Genomic DNA, 15628 nt, shown 5'->3' with positions numbered 1-15628 from the left:
TTACCAGGTTTATTCCCTTAGTGCTGAAATGAAGGGAACAAACCTGGGGGTAACTCCTGCTGTCAGTACCCATCCTTCCCATCTGGCACCCTCACCAACCTTGATAGTTTTCCCTGTCCTTCAATTGAGTAATAATTTTAAATGTGAATTAAGATCTTTAAGTGCAGCATTCGGTCTCAGTGCAGTCAAAAGCAAAAGGTAACTATTAAGGTAACTGCTGGTAGGGGTTGGAGACAAAAAGACGAATAAAAACATCTTTGTTTCCCTCTTTAATTTCTTAGGAATGAAAACCAACAGCGACTGCATTTGCCTGTAGATGTTTCTGACATTTGTAAATGCGGCAGGGCAGACAAGATTTTTATGTCAAGGCTGTTTCTTTAGAAGCTGCTGATGGGAACATTCTGCTCAAGGGAATTAAAAACCCCTGAAGTCATGGAAGCTTCAGAGACCATTTGTACTGAGGTACAAAGAATGTTTAAATTCTGTTTGCTTCCTGCAAGTGTATGCTGATTTACTCCACAAATACAGTTCTTTATCTTCCCCAGGCTGAGAAATCAGAAGTTGTGTGTCAGAACTGGATGACTTGTCTCTTTCTTGCTTGATTCTTCTGAACTATTTCCATAGAAACTTTGGCTTCGTACAATGGGATTGGTTCATCCAGCTGAGGCCTAAAATGAAACAGTAAAAAGTGCTGGTGAGCACACCCAGACCAACAGAAATATCACAGGACAGACTTTACTTTCACTGTGTCAACCTCCCTCCTCCCACAAAATAAGTTTTATGGCTTTTCTCCAGTGCACAGCAGAAGGGAAAAGCCCCAAAGCAAACAGGAGCTGCAAGTGAATGAAAAGAGATCCTTCCTGCAAGGGAAAAAGGGGGGTGATGGGGAGGGTTCTGCTCATCAGCAGTTGTTATCCTGCTTTAAGGGAAGGGATCTTCCATACCCACCTCATTATGGGAGTCTTCTTATTTCCTGAAGCTCTGCTCAGGAGTGTTAGTGCTGGCAAAAGTTTTCTACTTCTAATGCTGAATTTAAAAAGCCACAAAAAACTTCACGTCTCTCACCTGAAAATATTATTTGATAATTTCTCCATGATATCTTCCAGGATGGGTATCCAAGAGGACTGTTAAGGAACAATGGAGCTGGACAGAAATCTCTTCACAATCACATTTGCTGGTCACAGCCCTGTACTGATACAAACTCAGCAAGATCAAGCCAAAATGAAAATGAACCCCAATTTCTGCCTTTAGATCAGATTTTTGTACTTGTTTCTATATCAAAAACCTCTTTTTCTGACATAGGATGCAGAAATGAAATATGGAATATTTCAATTTTTTCAATATGAAAATACTCAATATTTCAATATGAAATACAAGTGTAGCCTGCATTAGTACAACATCAATCAATCATCAATCATTGGCATTTTTTGTGCAGAATGAAGAGAACAGATTTTGGGACCAGGTAGCTGTTGTGACTGTTCATACAGGCACCTGATAAAAAGCCAAAATGAAGGTGGGAACACAGCAGAGGCTGGAAATTCTTGGAGCACCCTGCCATGTGAGGGGTCTGTGAGTTAATGACCACCAGCCAACACATGGGGCTGTATTCAGTCTTTGTATGACACTCAAACAATAAGGCTCATCCTTCATTTTAAGGGCAATCAGGCTGATATTTGAAGCTCAAGTTCTTTTAAAAAGGGATCAATTTATGATTCAGATGCTCCAGAATTTCACAAGATACACAAGTCCCTAAAGCCAAAAGCACCCAAACCTTCCAGGGCTGAAAATGTCCTGCCCACGGAGCTCAATCCAGCTGCATCAACCCAAATGTAGGGGACATTCCTTTCCTTTTTCCCAATCCACATTGTTCCTCCATAAATTTTAAGTACAAAACAAATCAGTACATTTTATGTACCTAATATATCTGTACATTGCAAATAAAGGAAAAGTTAGGAAGCCAAAACACTTCCACTTTTGCAGTGAACATGAGGGCATTAAGTTTACAGGTGATGCATCTAATGTCCAAAAGCACAAGTACAAAAACCAAAATAAATCCAAAATGTCACTTGCATAAAATAAAAGCATATAGAGCTTAATTTAATTATAGATCTTAATTTAATTTAATTATTTGGTTCAATAATGAACCAAACTACTGCATTTTTTCCCCCCAGAATGGGTGTTTTGCAGCACTAGTTTTAATGAAGCTTGTAGAGACATTTTCAAGGCCAGGCTGGACATTGGGGCTTGGAGCAGCCTGGGACAGTGAAAGGTGTCCCTGCCACAACAGGGGTGGCACTGGATGGGCTTTAACTTCCCACCAAAGCAGTCTGGGATTCCACAATGTCTTTAAAAAGAATGCAGAAAATACCTTAAAACCTCAGTGTCTCTTATATTTTAGCTCCACCTTTCAGCTGGGTTGCAGCACTGAGCAGAGGAGAACTCTCAGTGGGATTTCTCAGTTGCATTTTCACTCCTTTGAGCAGTGAGAATTCCAGAGGACCACCAAAGGATATCGAGATATTTCCCCTGCTGCACATTGGACAAGTTCCAGATCTCATCGTTCAGGAAGGACACTGTGGCTCCCTTAAGGAACAAGGAATGGCTGTCTGGAGGATCCAGCTGAAGAAAAATTGAAGAAAAATGTAATTTAGTTACATTTTCCCGTACAAAAATAAAGGCTAAATGGTTATTTTATAGAGATGGTTAAACCAAACAAACAAACACCCCTTGCTCACTCTTAAAAGAGGAAACTTGTAACACTGACAGGTTGAAAAAATAGTTTTATGTGTCTGTACCTCTATTTTCTGTGGGACAAATTACTCCCTGCCACAGGCATCTTTACCTGCAGGTTCTTCTCTGTCGTTATCCAGCGTCCCCCAGCCCCAAGGAGAGTGATGATGTCGTGCTTGTGAGGCAGCAGCTGGGATTTGGAAGCTGGCTCATCTTCAGCACTGTACAACCTCACTGGGGAGGGAGAAGAAATTCCTCTGAGCTCAGAAGAAAATGTGGAAAATTCAATATGTATTTATTTCCACACATTTCAGTAGAACTCTAAGTTCTTCGGTTGTTTCAGCTAAAAATCGTTGAAAACTCTGAATTTCTAATTTTATTTATGCCCTGAGTATTTTATATGTGTTATTCAGAATAATAGAGTAATATTTTGTTTATATTTCTAATACTATATAATAAACAGTAATATATAATAAAGGCTATAATAATAAATATATATAATATATATATAATAATAAATATAATATAGCCTATATTATATAGTATATTACATAATAGTACATATTATACATAATATAAATTATATCACATGTAAAATTTATATAATATATATTACATAATATGTAAAATGTATATAATATATAATATGTATAAAATACATATAATATATAGTATATATAACATGAAGTATAATGTATACAATACCATATATAACAATATAACACCCATATATAACAACTATAAACTATAATATTATAGTGTATATATTAGTATAATATGTATAATTAATATAAAATATAATAGATATTACACATATATAAGATAATAGATTTTATATATGCTAACTATAATTATATATAATAATATATTTATAATTATATATACTATATATAGCAATATATACTATATTATATATAGTATATACACATAGTATATAATATAAAATATATATAGTAAAATAATATATAATTTAATTATAGAAGAATATATAAACCATATATTATTATAATTTATATATACATTTTATATATATATATACCATATATAATTATAATTTAATATATACATTTTATATATAAAAATGCTAAATCATATATTATTTCTATCTATATTTTTCTATATTTAGATGATGGAATTCCCAAGGCAGCAGAACTGCAGGAATACCTCCAGCATCCAGCACGATGTCCACGCCCAGCTCGCCCGTCTCCTCCAGGCAGCTCTCGGCCACGTCAATCTTCCCATGGGACACATCGATCACTCGGGCTGCCAGAGCAGGACACCAACAAAAACAGCTTCAGGTCCATGGAAACAGAGTTTAGATGCTCAAAATTGAGAGCTCAGATCCTGTGCAGCAGCTTCTGCTCTCTGCAGGTATCACAAATGGGTTTGCAGCTACACCCAAAAAACCATGGCACATCTTTTCTTCCTTTCATTTTCAACACAGTGCAAAATCAACACCAAAAAGTATGAATGCAGAAGTTCAGCTCATGAGTTTGTTGGCCCAAAAGGATAAAATGTGGCACTCTAAGATTAGAAATCCTTCTCTAAGTTAATTCTTTGCTGTTCTTGTCCAAGTCCTGGCTCTCTGGGTCATTCATTAAGTGTTTAGATGAAGGGATTTACATCTGCTCTTGAAATATTGCTGAACTGAAAGCCACCAACACCTTGTCCTGTCTTGAATCTCTGATGCCAAATTTATGGTTGGTTATAAAGATGAACCACAGAATCAGGAATGAGAATCCTGGAATGGTTTGGGTTGGAAGGGACCTTAAGGATCATCTCATCCCACCCCTGCCATGGCAGGGACACCTCCCACTGTCCCAGGAGCTCCCAATGTCCAGCCTGGCCTTGGGCACTGCCAGGGATCCAGGGGCAGCCCCAGCTGCTCTGGCAATTCCATCCCAGCCCCTGCCCACCCTGCCAGGGAACAATTCCTGCCCAAGATCCCAACCAGCCCTGCTCTCTTTCAGCTAAAAGCCATTTTTAACATTATTACAATAACACAGGGACAGAGAAGGAGCAGCTACAGGTTTTGTTTCATCATTATGAGATGGAACAAACATTTAGAAACTAAACAGGCCAAAGACTTCACAGCAAAATGAGAACTTGAAAGAGCATCAACCAAATTTGGAGGCCCATTCCAGAGGCTCCTGGCCTGATTATATCCTGATTATATCCTGAGCTCTGATCTGCACTTACCCACCAAAGGCTGCCGGACTCCTTCTGGAATGTGATCCCAGAAGCAGGGAGGGAAGGAAAGAGGGAGCAAGAAAAAATGCAAGGAGTTGGTTATTAAGGATATTAACAAATCATCAATAAATGCCTGGGGTTTGGTTCTTTTTGTCCCTTCAAATCCCCAATCAAATCATAGGATGCATCCAATTCCTAAGTCATTCCCTCTTTTTTTTTTCACTGAAGTCAAATGATTTCACTGGAGAGAACACAAGGTCAAAATTCACTAAAGATGGGATAATAATTAATTATTAATGATAGCCACATTCCCCAAAAGCAAATAAATCCCCATAATATCATTTTATTCTAAGCTTCCTTCAGTCAAGAAGTTAAAAGGTTTTCCTTAACAGGGCCAATTTGACATGGTATTATTTCTACAAATAATTTCATTTTTTGAAAATTATTCTGGTTTCATAGACCTAAAGCCTGGCAACCAAAAAAAAAAAAAAAAAGCCAGAGTTTCAGCAGTTTGACTATTTTCTGATTTCTGTATAGCAAAAATGTCAAGTTTTGTTCCTTAACTCAGTACAATAATTCAAAATCCTGGTCAACTTCCTTCCTAAAAATGCTGGAAAAAATTCTCACCACTGTGGAAAAGGACAAGCAACAAAGTGTAATATAATTTTCCATAATCCTTTGTCATTTATGTATTTCTCACAAAATACTGGTAAATTAGTTCAGTTTCTTCTGCTGTGACTTGCACAACTTCCAAAGTAACATTTTCCTGACTGGCAAAACTTCAGCTTCTCTCTTCCATTGCTGGCAGGCACAGAAACACCAGGATTCCACAGAGTTCCCAGAGTTTGCTTTCCCCCAGGAAGTTCAGCTGCAGTTTAAACCCTGTCACCCCAGGATGTGCTGGGGGTTTTGGGATTGTGTTCACTGGGGGTTCTAAGCAGAGGCACCCCCAGGAGTGTTGGTGGCACAGAATAAAATCTCCTAAACCAAACTAAAAGAAAAACAGGAGGTGCCTTTGGGAGCAGAGGAAATATCTGTGTATGTATAGATACTTTTCCTTGGGATCTCTAACAGAAACTCATCCCACTGTTTATGGAATATTCTGTCCCCAGCCTGAAACACACCCATTAAAATGTCAAAATTTGTTAAAATCCCCTCCTTATTCTATTACAATTTTTACTCCAGAGATCACTGAAGACAAAAAAAGCCCCCTCCTGTTGGTTCAAATACAAATCCTGAAACATTACCAAGAACTCCTACTTCAGGCATTGGAATCACATAAATTAACAAACAAATCAGAAAGTCTGAACACTTTTAAAAGCTTTTTCCTTTTGCACTCAAACTCTTTCTATCTTTAATGCTGTATCCAGGTTCTATTTCTTTATTTTAAATAAAGTTGCAGTTATCATTTTTCCCCCCTCAGCCATTCCAGGAAGCAGCTTGGTATGCTCAACAATGATAACACAAATTGCTGCTCACTAAGGACTGCCAAAAACTAACCAAAAATCCACTGAACAAGCACAGAACTGAAAATTCCCCACCCACAGACACAAGAAGCCACTTAGAGCTTGGGTGGATCTATTTGATATTAACATTCAAAGAACTTAAAAATGCTGTAAAAAGTAACTTGGGACTGTGAGAATAAAATTGCCAAATCCTTTCCTAGCTCATGAATTTTTCATATAATTAGCAAAATTTTTCATATAATTAAAAAATATATGAACATTCCATAAAATGTTACAAAAGGAAGTTTTAAGTCTTCATTATTTCCTCTTTGGCCCTGTAACAGCTGGCACAACAGGGCTCTGCATAGCAACAGCATTCCCAAAAATCTTCCATTACTGATGTCTCTCACAACTGCTAATGCAGTAAAATATATAAACACAGAGACAGTAAAAAAGGCTGCTGAAATTAGAAAAAATGAGTGTTTTTTGGGTCAAATTGCAAAAAAAAAAGTGTTACTGTCATGCTCTAGAGAAATCAGTGTGGCAGGTGCTGCAGCATCCATCCCCTCCTGCAGCTGATGAGCCCAGCCCTGGGGTGCAGCTGTAACCACACAGATGGGGCTGCACAAGGCTCCCCACAAAGGCATTTTACAGCTCTGGAACTTCAGTGAATGCCAACACAAATCACACTCTGACAAATAAACCTGGGGATTACACTGCAGCACTTGCTATTTGCAGGGGGAAGTAGCAGCTACCAGTTTTAACCTTTTGCTGCAATCCAGCCAGACTTGACAATTCATCCTTTATTTTAGAACTGTCTGAATAAAGGAATATTCCACTTTCCTCCACAAAACACCATTGAAATTTTGATCAGAAAAAAATGCCAGTAGCTCCTACACAGAGTATTTTCTCATGTTATTTTCAGAGGGAAAAAAAAAACCCAAACTTGAAGTATCAAAGAGAAGAAGTCAGGGAAGAATGCAAGTGTTGTGTGTGAGGCCAAGCTCCTTTAGGAAGCAGGAGAATGCATCCAGCTCCAGCTGTGGCAGTACCTGAGACTTGATAAAACACTACAAGGAGTAATCTGAGGCTGCTGAGTGTTGGGTGTCAGGTGTGTGAGCTCTGGCACACACTGGGGTAGTGGTGAGTCAGCAATCCTTCCTTCCTTCCTTCCACAGCAACCACTTCATCAAATGGAAAGATTTCCTGAGCACTTAGGCCAAAAGCCAGCACTCAGCACTAGTGGAAAGTACTGCCAGTCATTACAACTGAAATGGAGAATAAAAGTGCCATTAAGAGCACCTAAACCAGAAATGAAATACCTGTGGAGCACAGAACAAACCTGAAAACTATTTAATTAGACTATTTATCAATTTGTATTTAATTTTTACAGAAGTAAGTCTCTAGACCTGACAGAAAAAAAAATATTTTGAGACATTCTTTAGGACAAACTTTAAGACTGAAGGATAAAACTCACCCCCAGCAGGTCTGAGCCTCTCCAGGTACTGCTTGTCCTCCAGGCTGTGGGCAGTGGAGATGACTCTGGCCCCTCTGTGCTGGGCCAGCTGAATTGCGATGGTACCGAATGGCTGAGAAGGGAAAAGCAGGGCCATTGATTAATTGATTCATTCATTTATTTACACCAATGATTTGATGTTGTTTAAGAGTAATTATATTGCAAAGGCCACTCAGGAGAGTACCCAGAAATGAACTTACTCCTGCAACAAAACACAGCTGAACCAAGAATTGAATATTCACAGACCTGCTTCTGTCCTAAGTGAGGCCAAAACAACTCTGCAGTGACTGGGAAGCTCTGAATGAACTTTTGGTCAGTAGCTGGTTCTTGTCTTCAACAAAACAGCTCAGATTCTACTTTAATTACCACAGCCACCTTCACTGCAGTTGGAGCTCTGAGCTTGAAGGGAAAAAAGCTTCAAGGAAAAAGCCCCAGCCATGTTTACATTACAGAACCTTGGCTGAGGGAGCCTCACATCTTCATTAGCACTAAGAACTACAGGGATGCAAATCAAATTATTCATATCCAAGATAAAAAATAGAGGTGGGAGAAGACAGAAAAATAAGGCATTTTCCTGCAATTATCCCTGAGGACTCAGGGCAAAACAGTGTCACTGCAGGACTCCAGAACACCCTCCCTCTCTGCACCCCCAGACTCCAGGCAGGACAATATTCCTGCTCAGGATCTCACGTGGGAAAGCCCTTCCTGCAAAGCCATGAAATGCAGGGCACTGCCAGCACTCCCTGGAGAGAACAGCTGTGAGAAATGCAGGGAGGGTTGTTGCATTTTGGTTTTTTTAGGGCTGAGTTTTTTCAGGATACTCTTTCACAGGGAGTTTCACTTATCTTAGTTTTGTGTCAGGAAGGATATTCTAAAGGTTTGTTAGGCTCTTGTTTTTTGTGTTTATTAATATATTATTATAAGATTTAGCAGGTCTTCAGACTTTTTGTTTAACTTATTATTGCTTGTTTCAAATTGGCTTGAATGGTGCAAAATGGCTCTGAACTACGCAGCTTTTTTATTTTTATACTTATTTTCACTTAATTAGACACATGTATTTTTTTTAGTGACTTCATGACTTAACATTTGTGTGCTGCACTGCGGCATTTTTTATTTAATTACTGCTACTCAAAAACTTCTAGAAGAAGATGAAGAAAGAAGGATGAGACATTACTTTAAATTCTTTATGTTGTCTTCTGTTTTTTAAACTAAACTCTAAACTTTAACTGTTTTACTCAGTGACTTAAGAAAACTCTTTAATTTACACACACTTTTAGCTTTTCTGTTTAACTCTGACAGTTGTTTTTATGGTGTTATATGAAATTCAGTGTTTTCTTGGATGTCAGAGCTAGGGCACGCACTCTGTGCTTCAGACTCTACCATGGGAGGTTTGTGCAGAGGAAATCTGTGAGCATTTCCCAGCTGGTACCCACACTTGCTCCATCCAGGACGAGGACACTGCTGCCAGGGGACACCTGGGACAGGTAGTGCAGGGCCGTGTACGCGCGGAGCCCGTCCCGCACCGTCCCGGCGGCCTCCACCCAACACACCTTCTGTGGCTTGTGAACTGGGGGGGACAAACACAAACACACACACAAACAAACACACCAAAGAGATGGTAAAAACCCCAGGAAAATCCCTGGGGCTTGTTTAGCAAAACTTGTCACAGCAAGTCAGGAAGGCTCCACCTGCAAACAGGTCCCCATCACTGATTCCCGTTTCCCTCTTGTATTAAGAGGATATTTTGCCATATTTTACACAAGTAAATTAGGGATTCCATTTTGGTGTAAGTTTAAGGGAGCCACCTCATAACTACACAGCTGGAATTCACAGGCAGTCACAGAAACAACACAACCCAAATTTTGATATTTAGAATCCCAGGATGGTTTGGGTTGGAAGGACCTCAAAGCCCATCCAGTGCCACTCCTGCCACGGGCAGGGACACCCCCCACTGTCCCAGACTGCTCCAATCCTCATCCAACCTGGCCTTGGGCACTTCCAGGGATGGGGCAGCCACAGTTTCTTTGGGTAGAGCAAATTTTGAGCAAAAGAATAGTGTGCTCAAGATAACAAACTGTTGGAAGAAGGACAGGGACTCCCACATTTAGTATTTTACTCATTAAAGCAATCTATTAAAGCCCAGAAAGAGAAAACTGGACACTCACAATAATTGAAAACAGTGTTTCAATACCAGGCTTTCCCTGACCCTCATCACTGAATTTTCCTTTCTCCAGTTCCAGTCTGCCAGTTTCACCCTGTCTGTTAGTCTGGTCCCAAGTAAAGAGTCAAAGGGTAGAAAAAAGCAAATTTCTCCTCATTAAATTTTCTGACAGATTAGGAAAAAGTATAACAATAATGAAGCAACAGAACAGAAGTTAGAAGGGGAAAAAAAGGAAAGGGAAAAGACCAGGGTAAGCTTGTGTGGTTTAGGCCATCACAAACTGTGAAATGGTGTCAGCAAAAAAAAACCCTTGAAAGCACTGAGTGTTCAAACTTCTGTGACTTGGTGGAGCTGATGAAATTTTGGAATGTTGGAATGGAAGGAGTGTGCCCAGAGCTCCAAAGTAATGTGCTCCCTTTAAGAAAAGCTCAAAGTCTACTGATACAGTCAAAATAATTATTAGCAAAATGTATAATCTACAAACCCAAATAATGCTCGTGAACCAGGATAACTTCACAAACACCAGACTCCTCAGAATCCAGGGGCAAAATTCCTGAAAAAAGCCAGAACACAGACCTTGAATTTCACACAAGCAATCATTCCAACCAGAGCACCTTCCCAAAGAATTCCCTGGCCCGGCTTGCTCTGGGTTCAGTCCCTCTTGGCAGGTTTAGGACAGGTAGGGGACCTTGGCCAGGTGCCAGCCTGGGGTGTCCATGGGCACCAGGCAGTTCCAGAGGTGCTTCCACAGCATTTTGGGATTGAGGGAGAAAGGCTGGGGACACCAGTGAGTGCTGTTTGGTACTGGCAGGTGTCATTTTAGTCTGGTGATGTCTGGACTCACTCCACACCCTGAGTGTCCCATTCCACTCCTGGCTGTGGATCACAGAGGAGGGATCAGGGGCATGGAGCAGCCACCCCACAGCCCCTCTCAATTCCCATCCCAATTCCTGAACGTGGGGTTTGCAAAGGCAGCAACAAAGGCACAGGAAGAAGCAGAGGAAGAACACACAGGAATGTGGAAGTGCTAAAAAGCAGGAATAGGAAAAGGGGAAGTGCAGGAAAAACAAACTACCCAGGGAAGGCAGAGAAAGCAAAAGCAGAGTAGCAGAAAAGATCCCTCCATCCTGGTTATAACTGAGCTTTTTACCTTCACTGGCCACAGAATTCTCCTGAACAGGAGCTTCTGGCACCTGCTCCATCTCCTGAATTAATGTCCTCTCCATCCCAGGGGAAACCATGCTTTTTTTCCCCTCTCTCCCACAAGTCTCACATGCCATTTAGACCAAAGGGCTTTGCCTTGCAAATCTGGCTGCTGTGTCCAGTCTTTCACAGTTCCCATTAAAAACGTGCTTGTGCACACCTGGAGCTGTCTCCAGGTTTATCCAGGGAATAATCAGTGTCTAGGAGCTGCCCAGAGCAGTTCTTGTGCAGTGAGGGAATAATGCAAGAAGGACCACGATGTCCAAACAGACATTCTCCCCACATCACTCTGTCCTACTTTCAGAACTTCAGTCATCCTCTAATCCTTTGATTCAGCATACAAAATAAACATAGGACAGAAATGACTCCTCTCTCCTAAGACACCAGTCACAATCTGGTGGTTAATACAAAATCATATTTCAAATCCTAAAGCAATGTTCTTAGACCAGAATTCCCATTTATAAGTTTATGCATGTGACAGCAGTTTAATTTTGAAAATACATGGTCAATTTAGCTTTACCAATGATTCTAACCTCAGTCACTCATTATAAAAAGATGACTGATGCTGTCAGTTGAGGCAAACAGGCATTAACTTACCCACCACTTCATCATCTGGCTGGAAAAAGGTCACCTTGCTTCCAACTCACCATGGAGAGGCGAAAAGGAGGAAAGAAGGGAAGAAGAGAAATATTTATAGCTGGAATGGGACGTGCATTTGGGAGCACTGGTTACTACTAGATCACAAAACTAAAAATATATATTTCTAGTGAAAAAACATAATTCTATGGATTGCACACATGGCAAGCCCAAATGTTGGATTCATTAACTCTGGCACCTCAGCCACAAGAAGTTCCATGCAGGAACACACAGGTGGTGTCTGAGAGCCAGGCTGCACACTCCACCTCAGGGGAGGGATAACAGCACTGGGAGAGCAATCAAGGAAGCAAAGAATTCCTGCTTCTAAAGGTGTCCTACCCAAAAAGGAGTTCTTTGTTCTGACTGGAATCCCTGCTCCCTCCCCTCCCTGGGCAGTGACACTCACTCACCTTCCAGCACAACTCCCGAAATTTCTCGCCCAACAGGCACAAGTTCCTTCTTCAGTTTAATTTCTGACAGGAGCTAAATGAAAACAATGCTTACAACACTCTTGAGAAAGGCTCTGTATTTACATATTTATTATCATCTTACAGAATTGTATCATAAGTAAGGCTGGGCTATTACCAAAATTATATCCAGGGGGAAAAAGGTGCACACATTCCTCAGTCAACATTAAATCATGGCACTGAATTCTGTATTTCAATTTAGAAACATATTAAAAAATAAAAGCAGGGAGTTATTACCAGCCAAGCCAATTTGTGACTTAAGAGTGCAAATGAAGAAAAAAGGGATTTATTGCAAGAGATCTCACAGCTGACAACTGATCTGTCTCCATAAATTAGAAACCAAATTCCAGATGCTTTTTATTCAGAGCTGTGCAAGAATCCCAGACCAGTCCTGTGCCCACTGCCAGCAGCAAAGCCACAGCCTCAGCTTGTGCTAGTTACCAGCCAAGGGCCATGGAAACCACAGACACCCCCAGCTTTACACAACACCAAGCAAATACCTTTGTGTCCACCCAGCTCAGAGCACAGGCTCTGACCTGCACCTTCACATCGTGGTCTCTGGTGGGAGGCAGGTTCTCCTAGGACAGATTTACAGTTGCTGTGTTAGACAATGGATGTGCCCACAGGAGCTTCTCCAGCTCCTGAAAGCATTTCTCCACTTCTTTAGTAGGGAGAGCACACAGGATTTTTCAATGAAAAGGGGTTTACAACACCATTTTTAGTTCATGTACATTATTGCTATTATTATTATTACCATTATAATATAATAAAATTATTATTTTTATTACTATTAACATTAGCATTACATTATTATTGCAAACTGGTCATTAGACCTTACTCATCATTATCATCATCATTATTATTATGTTACTATATTCTGATATTATTATTGCAAACTGACCACTAGACCTTACTAAACCTCATCAGACACTGACATTATTTTTCTGTTGAGGTTTTTTCCCCCTTTATCTGAGGCACAAATCCTGACAAACCCACTGAGCTCAACATTCAAGTCCAAAATGAAGTCCAAATGATGTCAAAGAAACAACCTCAGTAAGAACCAGTGTTGTTACCCCAAACCTGATAGATTCCTCAAGCTCTGTTCCCACTTTTCCAGGGACTAGAAAATGCAGTCAGGAAATGTGTGTCCAAGGTTCATTTTTCAAGCCTGCAAAGCTGACTTGTAAAGTCTGGACACCAAAACTGCAGAGAAATCCAGCAGTGGTCTTGGCAAGTGCTGATGATAGAACCTGCTGCAAATGCACCTCCCCTACCAGTCCTTTCCCAAGCCTGCACAAGATTTCTGTGCCTCAGTTCCTCTGTGGCACTCAGCCAAACTCTCCTCTCCCACTGCCTGATGGACAGAGCTCTTCTGATGGGAACTCACTCTTTCTTGGAACACAAATGTCATTTCCTCTCCAGGAGAATTCTGCTGACCGTACAGGGCCTTCATAGCGACCTGAAAAACCCAGCAACCAAACTGTGACATCTGCAGTGTCTGTGGGCAAACAAGGCATTAAAGCCCTGGTAAATTAAATTAAAGCACTCTGTGAGAAACACAGCCATTGTTTGCAGGCAATTTGAGTCTTTGTGATACAGAAATTCTAAACCAGATCAACAGTTTAGTTGCCCATAATAGAGAAAATCCACAGGACTGAGAGTTACAGAATCGTGGAATGGTTTGGGCTGGGAGGGACCTCAGAGCCCACCCATTCCCAGCCCTGCCATGGCAGGGACACCTCCCACTGTCCCAGCTGCTCCCAATGTCCAGCCTGGCCTTGGGCACTGCCAGGGATCCAGGGGCAGCCCCAGCTGCTCTGGCAATTCCATCCCAGCCCCTGCCCACCCTGCCAGGGAACAATTCCTGCCCAAGATCCCAAGATCCAGCCCTGCCCTCTGCCACTGGCAGCCAATCCCTGGCTCCTGGCAATTCCTGCAGCCCTTGGCAATTGTCTCTCTCCAGCTTTCCTGGAGCCCCTTCAGGTACTGATGTAGGTACAGCAAAGGCACTGAAGGACACAGCATTTACTGACGGCTGTCCCGTTCAGCAGAGGGGCTCTGTGCCACCCAACCACACAATTCAGACAGCGGCACTGCAAAGGGGACACAGAGAATTCCCGTGCAGGAATACAGCGAGCCTTACTCGTGACTTCACCAAAAATCACCGCCCGGGTTTCTGGTCTCCTCTCCCGCCTCGGTCCGCGTCGTCCTCAACGAACAGGAACCTTTAGAAAGGAAAAAAACAAAAAAAAACCAAAACAAAACAACCAAACAGTAAAATTGAGTTAACGAGGAAAAAAGAAAGCAGGGAGTAGAGAGGCAGGAAATCATGAGACCATTATTGCAGCTCTAAGCCCTGAGGGACCATCCCGAGACCCCCCGCATGTGGCCCCTGCCCGCCCCGCGACCCCCGGGGAGCCCTTCAAGGGCTCCGAGCGAACCCGGCCCGCACCGAGAGGCTCCGACAGCCCCGGGCCGGCCCTCAGGGGCTCCGAGCGAACCCGGCCCGCACCGAGAGGTTCCGACAGCCCCGGGCCGGCCCTCAGGGGCTCCGAGCGAACCCGGCCCGCACCGAGAGGTTCCGACAGCCCCGGGCCGGCCCTCAGGGGCTCCGAGCGAACCCGGCCCGCACCGAGAGGTTCCGACAGCCCCGGGCCGGCCCTCAGGGGCTCCGGCTCCGCGGGACTCCCGAGCGCCGCGACGCGCGCACGGTTGCCATGACACTCCCTCACTTCCGCCTCGCCCTCAGGCACCGCCCCCCCACCCTGCAGCCAATCACTGCACCCGGCAGCACGTGAGCGCTCGCTATTGGTCGCAGTGGCCGCCATTCATCGTGGAAGCCGAGGCACGATTGGTTCGCGCGGATGTCACTCATTCATGAGGCGAGGAGGGAGGATACGGCGCCCGGCGCGACCTCTGGGACATCGCCGGGGAGAGGGAGCAGATGCCACCTGCAATTACCTCATGAATTAACACCGTATGCACAATACAGGCCCCTCCCACGGGCGGAGAGGAGGGAGCGCGGCCGCCCCTCACCGCTTCCCGAGCGCTGGCCCCTCAGCCTGGCAGAGCTGTAATTGGTGGGGTAGGCGGGGCCTTGCCGCCATCCCTGTTTCTGATTGGTGGAGCGCCCTGCCCCTCACGCGGAGAGCGGGTGGAGCTCGCACGTCAGTGCGGGGCTGTCAGCTCTCTGATTGGCTGGAAGGGGCGGGGCTCTGGCTCTTTTGTGGGTTCTGATTGGTGGCGTTCCCTGCCCGTCACACGGGGGCAGCGGCCGCGC

At 42.9% G+C, this 15628-nt stretch overlaps 1 protein-coding gene across 5 annotated transcripts; it reads right to left on the bottom strand.

Moving 5' to 3' along the window:
- Nucleotides 1–458: 458 nt before the first annotated feature.
- CRYZL1 (crystallin zeta like 1) lies at nucleotides 459–15420 on the bottom strand. Of its 5 annotated transcripts, none has more exons than XR_009278035.1 (15): nucleotides 14861–15084; nucleotides 14492–14573; nucleotides 13736–13807; nucleotides 12849–12926; nucleotides 12292–12364; nucleotides 11843–11887; nucleotides 10527–10595; nucleotides 9315–9448; nucleotides 7843–7954; nucleotides 4930–4953; nucleotides 3895–3993; nucleotides 2843–2964; nucleotides 2514–2619; nucleotides 949–1111; nucleotides 459–668 (listed from the first exon to the last, which is right to left on the bottom strand). XR_009278035.1 is itself a non-coding variant. In XM_058843290.1 (15 exons), exons 3-15 carry the CDS (start codon nucleotides 13799–13801, stop codon nucleotides 569–571), a joined length of 1074 nt encoding a protein of 357 aa, XP_058699273.1. In that variant the 5' UTR covers nucleotides 13802–13807; nucleotides 14492–14573; nucleotides 15310–15420; the 3' UTR covers nucleotides 459–568. The 5 variants fall into 5 exon arrangements, 4 of the variants coding, with proteins under 4 accessions (XP_058699273.1, XP_058699265.1, XP_058699247.1 ...); XM_058843290.1 differs by lacking the exon at nucleotides 14861–15084 and adding an exon at nucleotides 15310–15420 and having other exon boundaries at nucleotides 1066–1111; XM_058843282.1 differs by having other exon boundaries at nucleotides 1066–1111; nucleotides 14801–15084.
- Nucleotides 15421–15628: the final 208 nt, after the last annotated feature.

Source organism: Poecile atricapillus, chromosome 1, assembly GCF_030490865.1.
Source record: "Poecile atricapillus isolate bPoeAtr1 chromosome 1, bPoeAtr1.hap1, whole genome shotgun sequence".
Lineage (NCBI taxonomy): Eukaryota > Metazoa > Chordata > Aves > Passeriformes > Paridae > Poecile > Poecile atricapillus.
Note: the sequence above shows the minus strand (reverse complement) of the source record. Positions and strands in the feature narration are given on the sequence as shown.